This window comes from Besnoitia besnoiti, chromosome VII (assembly GCF_002563875.1).
Source record: "Besnoitia besnoiti strain Bb-Ger1 chromosome VII, whole genome shotgun sequence".
Lineage (NCBI taxonomy): Eukaryota > Apicomplexa > Conoidasida > Eucoccidiorida > Sarcocystidae > Besnoitia > Besnoitia besnoiti.
The window spans coordinates 2,182,014-2,191,599 of NC_042362.1; the positions used below are offsets into that span (position 1 = coordinate 2,182,014).

Here is a 9,586-nt window from a genome sequence, read left to right on the forward strand (position 1 = left end):
GCACTGAACGAGCAACAAACGACACTGCCCACAGGATGATCATATGCACAATTCAAATCGCCGACAGGCGCCCTGGTAGGTGTACAGAAGGAAACGCCTCGGCGAGGCGCGTGCCGAACGAAACGACGGCTGCGGACCGCCTCGAAACCTGCGGCCGCACAAAACGATTTGTCTTGCCGTCTCTCCACCTGCACAGCACGATAGACATCTTGTTCAGCCTTCTCACAAGCTTTTCATGCACTTTAAAAACGTGTTTCCCTCCTTTTCGAGCTTGTCTGACAGTACTGGACAGGGGCGCTTCACACAGCGAACGGCTCGCACCTGGGCAGAGTATTGCCGCGCGCGAATGCGGAAGTGCCAAAGGTTCTCTGCGCGGATGTCGCACGCAGGCTTCATTACAGCTGAAAAGAGCAAGCCTCTCCGCCGCCTCTGCAAACGATAGGGATTCCCACAGGACTTCTTCAGCATCGGACAAAGCCGCTTGGGTGTCACTTCAAACAGTGCTCCGGAGTCTGCGTGAACGGCGGACAGATGTCAGCTGCGCGTTGTCGTCGAGCTTGTTCGCAGGCGTACGTGTTGACGTGTTTTCCTTTCCTGGTTGCCTGAAACGGAAGGGGATCGGTTGCGCGGGTAACCCACAGGGGTACCCACCCCGATGCTTCTGGGATCAAAAGGCTGCATTTTCCGGGGCGCTCAGGGAAAGCCCTCGGCCGAAAACGGCGCTTGTGGACCCAGGAATCGCGGTCACTGCATGCTCGGCTGCCGTGGGTCGGCCGCCTGAATGCGCCGCGCAGATTCGACCCGAAAGTATGTGCAAACTGCGGAGAAACGAAGCGGCGAGTGAGTCCGCCCAATGAGAGGGGGCGTGCGGGCGGCGCGACGGCGCGAAGAAAAAAAATCGTTGCAATTCCCAGGTCTCTTTATTGCGACGGCGGTCTCAACGCCGTGTGTCACGGAAAATGCCCACGCGAAGACACCCGCAAGCCTTTATATCATCTGCCACGTAGCTAGCGAAAGAGGCTTCATAACGAAGGTGTGAGACTCCGGCGAGGAGAACATGCCAAGGGGGGCCGATAGTCGCGTGAGCAATTGAGACGTAGGCGCGCGCTGGAATTCGTCCTGAGTGCGCATTTGGAAGGTCGGCGTGGCGCCGGCAGTCTAGCCATAATAGTAGTCCATCGTGCCGTAGCCGGTCTCTGCAGATGCAGCAAGACACGCACGTCTGTCGGCTTCACTCTCGCACCAAAATGCAACGCAGACACGCCGATGTATCCGCATATGTAGGTTCCCCGGTCCACCCGGGCCTCGTAGCGCACACTCAATGGCATTCGCTCTTTTTGGTCTGGTTCAAAATGAGCAGCCAGTTAAATGGCATTTGCTCGACGCCAGCAACTGCCAGACACCGGGACGCGGCCACGAGATTCTTGCGAGGTACGCGAAGGCGCCGCATGAACTAAGGCAGAGGATCTAGAAACTCATGCGTTCGCGCGGGATCCTGGCTCGTCGAGGCCCCTCGAAAAGCCGTACGATACAGCTGGTCAGCTGTGACGAGAGTGAGGAGTGGCAGGGTGGAGCTCTGGTGCCCGTGGGAGGTAGAGCGTCGGTCTACTTTGGCACCGCCGTAGCCACCAGACAAGCCAAGCGCTGAATTTGGATAGGTATCTGCAGGAATCTAAGCGACGCTTCCAAACGAGAATCCTTGTCCGACGTGCCTCTGCGGGGCTGGATATCACGGCATGCGAGGCCAAAAGATCACTCACGTGAATAGGCATCTCCCTCTCTAGCATCTCCCATTCCGTACACGTCGTAGTCTCCCGCTCCTCCTCGATCCTTGTTCTTGCGCTTCTCTGCACAGACATCGAGCCACAGGACCAGTCGAGGGGGTCGGGCGTGACATTTGGTCCCTTGCGCACATCTCCACACGAGAGCAAGTCGATCTGCCTCATTGGCGTCGCCGCAAGCTCTGCTGTTTCTTGTCCCGTTTCGCGCTGCCGGCGAGTCACCGACTAGCGCAGGGCTTGCGCCCGTTGATGATGCGTTTTGTGCACGGAGACAGGGATCTAGGGCAGGTTTCGAAAGCAAGGCACTTGTGAGTACGTATACTTGATACAGGTGCTGGGCATGTGGGGGGCGTTCGCGCTGCTTTTTCCCCTGCGGCGGTACAGACACTCTGTGTACCGCGCTAGCGGTGTTCTATTAGCAAGGCGACGGCGAGAGTTTTTCTTCGCCGCGAGGTGATTCATGAAGTTTAGGCAAAGACTTACTCAGAAAGAGCCAGAGAAAGACAATAGCGACGATGAGGCCGCCTCCGGCGACTGCCCAGATCCAAACCGGTGTGTCCGAGCTGAAGCCATCCTTGAACATGGTGGAGATCTGGGAAGTCACGGACTTGTTCACGCACGAGTAGTTCCCCTCAGAGTCTCTTTTACATTCTCTGTAAGCCCCGCACGCTTCTCCCATTAACTCGCATGGGAGCTGCTCAAATCCTTCTTTTGCTGCAGACAGGAAACGCGCCACAAGCTGAGTCGAGACTGCCTCGTGGACGCCGAAGTGACCGCGCTGTTTGCCAAAATCCCAATACTTTCTCATTGAATGCTGCGGAGGCTGCCACTGCCCCGCTCGCGCCTCCTGCTCGGCGGCTGTCGCACGAGCTCGAGGGCTCCTGGAGACTCCTGCTCCGAGCTGCCTCTCGAGACCGGAGGAATGGCCTCCAACCACCCTGCAACCACCCTCCATCCCCCCACCCCCCCCCCCTTCCCGCCTCTTCCCCGTCTTACGCGTGCACTGGCCTTTCTTGCCAGTGCCGGCCAGATTCTGCTTGCACGAGCAGCTGTACGTGCCGACGAGTTGTTTGCACGTCGCAAGGTGTGGGTCGCAGTCGTTGGCGCCTTCTGTGCAGAAGTTCTTCGAGACGCAGACGTTATCTGGACTCATGGTAAACCCCTTCTGGCACTCGCATTTGTACGACCCCGGTGTGTTGATGCACGCCGAGTTGGCGGGACAGGGATTGGTGTCGCACTCGTCGATATCTGCAGTTCACCGCCAGACCGAGGAAACCGCGGCCTCATGAGAGGTCGTGACCGCACCACCGACAGGCTGGCGAGCCGCCGTGGAATATGGGAAGAGTAACGTGTATCTGCCTTGCGAAGCTATGCACGCCGCCCTCCGCGCGCGGGAAAAGCAACCACAGGGACGCACCTTTACAGTCGATTCCTGCTTGGCCGTTGTTGCCATCGTACCCCGGCTCGCAGATGCACGTGGGCGCCGCGTCGAGGTTATTGACACACTTGGCGAAGGCTCCGCAGCCTCCATTTCCGGCGGTACACTCATTCTTGTCTGCAGCAGGTCAGGCACAAAAACAAACGCACGTGGACCATAACTTACAGACCCCGCCTTCACACCAACCCTCCAGCAAAGTGCCATTTCTCCGCCAACCACAGATGACGCGGGGTAACTTGCAGGCTGTGGTCACCGCAGCAGCAGTGGCAAAAAGCGAAGGGACGATCGCCCCCTTGAGAGTATCCGTGCGGCTGGACAGTGACAGAGTGTTACCACTCTATCATGTTGCAGGCCGGTCCTGCGTTTCGCCGTCTTCCTCGATTCACCGAATCGCAAAGCGACAGCTTGGCACGGGGGGGGGGGGGGGGGGGGGGGGGGGGGGGAGGGAGAGGGGGAGGAACGTTAAGTGTGATCGCTTTCTGTGGCGAGAGGAGCCGCGGATCCAGGAAACCGGCAGACTTCCGCTATAAGCGCCTACGGCAACTAAGAGAAGCGCCCGACCACCGAAGACTTTCAGACATAGTGCGAGCCTCCGTTGCAGGAACCGTGTTGCTTTTCCACGCAGAACGAATAACAGGAGCGGACGCGATCAGAGGCCTAAGCGCGTCGACCGCAGGGTCGCCAGCAGCACGGTCGAGACAGGCTGAAGATACAGCACGTCTCTTGTGCTGGGCAGCCGATATACCCTGAAGCAGATGAAGTTCGTTTCGCAGTATCCACGCACACGTACGAGATTCAAACGCTAGGATAGAAGTGAACCCGCGTCACGCGCGGTTCGAAACTCTTACCCTCGCACTTGCCGTCGACCAACTGCCGGTTAGCTCCGCAGACACACTGGTAACTCCCAGGCGTATTCTCACACATTGAATTTTGCATTTTTGTTGCGCAGTCGTGCTCTCCTGTAAAACACTCGTTTATATCTGTACACAAAAATCACGAAGTCGGGAGCAGGCACATTTGCCTTTCGTCAAAACGGACACACGCGCCGGGCCTTTGCAAGCGTCAAGATGTCCGCAGTCTGGCGCACGGGCAACCGGAGAGGTACTGCTAAGGAGCGCTCGCAACCACGAATGAAAAACACATGTACCTGCCCTAATAAAGAGGCCAGCAACGCTGCCGCACTGCCGAATGCAAGCATACCGGGGCCCGTGGTACTGGGGGTGGGTACGGCTTAAGCCAGCGCCAGCGCCTTCATCCACGGGCGGGATGTGCATCTCCAATGACGGATCTTCTGGCATAGGTACCGGAGTTTCACGCAGAAGAGATATACGATTCGCCACAACGAGTCGCACAGCCCGGAAGTCGTTTTCCCAAGAACTAACGCGATCTCCTATTTTCTAGTACCATTAGTGAACTCTTTTGGTCTGATCCTAAGTACGCAGTGAGCTAACTAGATACAAGGAACTTGACAAGCAATATCAATGCGACCGCTCTTCAGGTTTCTCTGGCGCGGGTGCTTTCTGAAGCATCTGCGAAGGACAGCACCCGCGGGCGTTCCAGTAGCTCCTTACCGTCGCATCTGGATTTCTCCGACCTTCCCTCGTACCGGTACCCTGTCGCGCATTTGCAGTAGAAGGCATCCGGCCCTGAATTCTCGCACCCCGTCGCGTGTGAGACGGAGGCGCAGAATTTGAACCCGGCTGCCTCGCAAGCTGAACGCAGCAGCAGCAGTGCGTGGACAGCAGCGGTCTCCGTGGAGGACGTCTCCGCGCGCCAGACTCCGGGCTGAGACAGAAAGACTCGGTCGGAAGTGCTTGGTCACAACGAGTCTGCCGGTTCGCTGCATCAAACAGACGTGACTGAATGGGTCTGCGCCGGCACTTGTTGTCTAAGGGTCACAGCAAAGGGGAGGTGTTGGCCTAACAGCGACGCGAAAAGGCTTACGCGACTGGGGCGTGGATCCGCCAGCACCCATTTTTCGCGCCCACGAAAGGTAGGATTCCTTCTGGAGGAGACGGGCGGTCACGTAGGCGATGGGCTGCCGATGATGGCTGGCGTTGAAGGTCCTTGGTCAGAGATGCGAACCCACGCCATTCCATGAGTACGTGCCCGCCAGCGCCTTCCTCTTGAGGAAGTAACGACAGTTTTTCGAGGGCGACGGCGTCGGTTCGGGAAAACCTTGCCTGCTTTGAACCGCCAGGCAACCTCCCTTTCCCCCAGTAAACTGCACGCCCGTCGAATACCTGGGCTCCGAAAGGCGGCTGGGTGAGTCCTCGGGCACCCACCTCAAAGCCCGAGAAACCTTCAGGGTACCACCCCTAGTCGCCTCAGTCCGGTCGCGACACAAAAGTGCCGGAGAGGAAGCAGACGGGCGAATCGATGACGGGAAGAATGCGAGACACCAGAACAAGGAGTTGTACCTTTGGGCAACTTGGATGACTTGCGGCCACTGAGGGCGGCGGACGACTCCTGAGAAACTCTCTCGAGGGAGTCTCGAACGACTGGCAAAGAGAGACAGGCTGCTGAAGCGGAAGCAGGAACACGCTTAGCGCGCCTTCCACCCTCGAAGGACCTTGTGGCGAGTCCACTGCACGCGTAACGCTCCGCGAAGAGATTGGGCGCGGACCTCACATCCGGCGCAAAAACCCTCGTGAAAAGGACAACGTGGGACGAGTGTTGGGCGGAAACAACATACCATTGTAAACGTATCGGATGCCGTTCGCGTCCACAACGGGATACGGCTGCGGGGACGATGACTGACTAAGAAAGGAAGCCGGGAACCGGTGCCCTGTAGCCCTGGAGCTGGACGACTCAGCTAAGCACGCGAGAGATAGCGGCGCTCCTTTGGAGCACGAAGCGTTCTCGCATTTTGCTAGTTCATCGAACGACGACTCTCGGAGGAAGGAAGAAGCCTAGAATGCGGCAGTGCAACCCGCACGTCGAAAAAAGCGCTACTTTGTTGACAGAGCGCCGCTGCGCTCGCTCGAGTTCCCCCAAGCCTGACCAGCGCGTGGTCGCCCGTGCCGCACGGTTGCCACCGTGCCACAGGGACGCCAGGCGCCACTGAGGCTCGCTAGCCAACTCGATGTTGAGGAGATTCGATGTCTCTGCGCAGCAGCGTAATGCCCACGAGCTGCGGTAACGTCTACGTTGACACATATTTTCCAGAGTGGAGGGAGCGACGGACGTCGTAGCGGTGACGCGTCCAACTTCTCCCCTCTTGACGTCCAACACTGGAGAAGTCCTCCGCCGCACGAGTCGGTTCTGCGTGAAACCCAGGCACACGGCGGAGCGGAGCACCGCGAGGCCCTTCCCGCGCATTTACCCCTCACTCGACACGCCTTTGCTTTGAGAGGCAACCCGCGTTCAGCGGAAAATGGCGACAGTGCCGATTCGCCGCCCATATTTCCCAGACTGATCGACTTCGGGTAAGTCCAGGGCGTTCAAAACAGTTCCCTGTGCGATCATCTTCTTGGGCAGCGCTGCCCGGGGGTCTCTTCGCTCTTTGTCCTGGTTGGCGAGATTCCGGGCAGCACACGCACCACTTCGTTCAACCCCGACTCGTTCCTGATACCAACATGCAGCTCTCGTCAGGCGACCAAAGCGGTTCACAGAAATAGTGCAACCTCACCAATCTCGCGCCGCCGACTAGCAAGAGGGGCAAAAGCGGGGCTGTATCTGCAATGGATTAGATCAAAACGACCAACCATCACCGTGCGACTGGATCGTGGCAGCTGTGGCCAAACACACAGCAGAAGTTCAGCAGAGTGGAAGCGCATGAAGAAGGTATGCCGTCTGCAGCGGCAGGTAGGCACCGCTGTACCTTGGAATGCAGTTTCGCCGTAGCCAGCGACATAGAGGCTCAACTTCGTGTGCCCAGGGCGACCTCGGGAGTGGCGGCGCGCACGTGTGCCCTGAGAGACGAGCTTCCATCCGGGATCTTGTCCCTTTCTACCCTACCCTGGCGGAACAAGCCCTAACGTTATGCGGTATGTAGTAGGCCCAGTCCCGCGCGAGCAACAATCGTGGTAATGGTTGCGGTGGTCGTGAGATACTCGTGTGAGACGTTGCACGATGAATCCGCGACTATCCGCGAGCCACCTTGTGTGGACGTTGGGAACTGTCGATTCAGTGCTACACTAAAAAGCCTTTCTGGGCAAAGCGACGACGTGGAGACTAGCCTGCGCTACGAGTGGTTCTTGTACGAGCATGGTCTTGTTTCGTTTTTTCAAAACAGTCGGAGCCTCTCTGCCGTAGCCGGAAGCATCTGGAAGCTCAGGTGAGTATCACAGAGCATCCAAGAATTTGCTTGTCTTCACCGACTCTGCCAGAGAAACGGCTGCTTTTTGTAGCCTTCACTACGTCGCTGCTCTCGAAATGGAGAGTTACCAAGGGCGCTTCGTTCCTGCTTGTGGTGCAGCACAAGCAGTGTAGTGCGTCTCGCATGGGTGCTGGATGATTTAACGCATTACCAGTTTTCACAGCTTCACCATCCAAACACAAGAAAAACAGCTGGTTCGGCACACACATGAGGACGTGCCGGTGGAGTCCCACAGCCGTGCGGGAGTCCGAAGGAAATGGTCCTGGTGTTTCCTCGATTAGATGCAAGTCCCAACCATCTGACTTGCTCCTGATGTATGACACCGGAGAAAAAAAAGTTGGCCATGGAGCGACACGCTCGCACCCCTAGTTCCTTGCTCGCCACGGCGGAGGGGTTCCGTCTCGCACTTTCCGACGGCCTTCGTCGGTCGCCAGCGGCACGACAAAGGACCCAGTCAACGACGTCCCCTTTTCGTCGTCGACCGCACGGAGCGATCCTGTGAACTCGGTGTGCTGCTCTAGGTCATCTCCACCACCCGTCAGAGAGGGCCTGAGGGTGCGTGCGCTAGTCCCGACTCTCTGCCGGACCGTCCGCCCGCGACCGTGCGCCTCCAGCTCAGCGTGGAAGGCCGCCGGCTGCGGCCCCTGCACACTCGCGCACCGCACGCGGGCAGCCATAGGGTCACGGACGCTGTTTGCACTGACTGCTCTACGCCTCGCCCCGTGGGCGTGCTCCGCCGCACAGCCCGAACGGGTCAGCGCGTGGAAGCCAGGTGCTCGGCGCTGGCTTGGGTCGTACGGGACATGCGGCTCCACTGGCGGAGGCCTGTCGTACCGCCGGCGGCCACTGGTCGTGTTGACCCCTGCGAAGGCGTCGGCGTGCCTGGCTCTGCGCGCGTCCAGGAATTGGTACACATACGAGTCGTCCGGATTGAGACGGGTGTGGTGGGCGTGGTCGTAGACTCTCCGGATGCGCGCTTGCATTGCGTCGCTGGTCGGGTTGGCGCACGCCAGGCGCTGCGGAAACGCCTCCCGATGCTTTGGAATCCGTTCAAGCAAAGGTCGCTGCTGCTGCTGCAGCCACCTTTGAAAGCGCTTCAACTGGAGGTCATACCTGGACCAGTTGTCTTGCCTCTCATACCACGGGCGACACAAAGGCCTCCGGTATGTTTCGTACCGATCAAAATCGGTTTCAAGGACGCTCTCCGCCCGGTCAGCCTGTACCTCGGATTCCTCCCCCGTGGGCTCGAGCTTGACAACACCGCTAATGTTGATATTGCCCACTACGCGGCTGACCTCGTCTTCCTGTTTTTCCACTTCAGGACGTGGTACTGGCGCTTCAACACGTGCAGGCGCAATCACGCATTGACTAGACTGGTCTCGAGTGCTCCTCCGGTTCGCGGTAATCCCAGCACGGCGCGCTCCGTCGCGCATTCGCGTGCAAGCGTCCTCGAAGTCCAGCTCATCTACTTCCCACTCCGGAAAGATGCCGCTAAAGTGGTGGAGAGAAGGGTCCGGCGGCTGCTTCTGCAAGTGTGCGAACGGCTCACGCCTTCCGTCCGCAATGCCGTGTTGTTCAAAACAGACGTGTGGACCGTGAACAACGCCTGGCAGAGTTGGAGGAGGCGCCACGAACACGGTTTGTTGATGCGGCAGGCCTACGGCAAACGACGGCGGGAGCGTCATCATGACTTCATGCGGATGGAAGGCAGGGCCGCACATTGGCGGTGCCGCTGCAGCCGTTGCAAACGGGAAATACATTGTCGGTGAGGGTTCTGATTGCGGGCAAACCCCGCTCGGCATACAAATGGCGGCTTGAGACATGGAGGAGGGTAGATCAGAAACGGCCTCCGGAACACGGATGCAGGTTCCAAGCCTGCTGCATTGATGGAGAGGCGGTAGACGAGGCGATTCTCGGTGTGTGTAGGAATTTCTGGATGAGGCGGCGGAGCAAGCTGAAGCCGAAGATGCAGACCTGTACCTGGGCAGTGGCGGAGGGCTGGTGCAACGAGCTTCCCTGCCTGCGCGCGTTCAGAACCTCTCGATT

At 58.6% G+C, this 9,586-nt stretch overlaps 2 protein-coding genes across 2 annotated transcripts; both read right to left on the reverse strand.

The window, feature by feature from the left end:
- Window positions 1–1,158: 1,158 nt before the first annotated feature.
- BESB_079110 (calcium binding egf domain-containing protein) lies at window positions 1,159–5,194 on the reverse strand (the record flags this gene model as incomplete). Its single annotated transcript, XM_029366273.1, has 8 exons — window positions 1,159–1,196; window positions 1,761–1,847; window positions 2,265–2,495; window positions 2,778–3,029; window positions 3,199–3,336; window positions 4,068–4,199; window positions 4,791–4,931; window positions 5,164–5,194. 8 exons carry the CDS (start codon window positions 5,192–5,194, stop codon window positions 1,159–1,161), a joined length of 1,050 nt encoding a protein of 349 aa, XP_029217704.1.
- Window positions 5,195–7,905: 2,711 nt separating this feature from the next.
- On the reverse strand, window positions 7,906–9,300 carry BESB_079120 (uncharacterized protein; the record flags this gene model as incomplete). Its single annotated transcript, XM_029366274.1, has 1 exon — window positions 7,906–9,300. The coding sequence occupies one exon, from the start codon at window positions 9,298–9,300 to the stop codon at window positions 7,906–7,908; it is 1,395 nt and encodes a 464-aa protein (XP_029217705.1).
- Window positions 9,301–9,586: the final 286 nt, after the last annotated feature.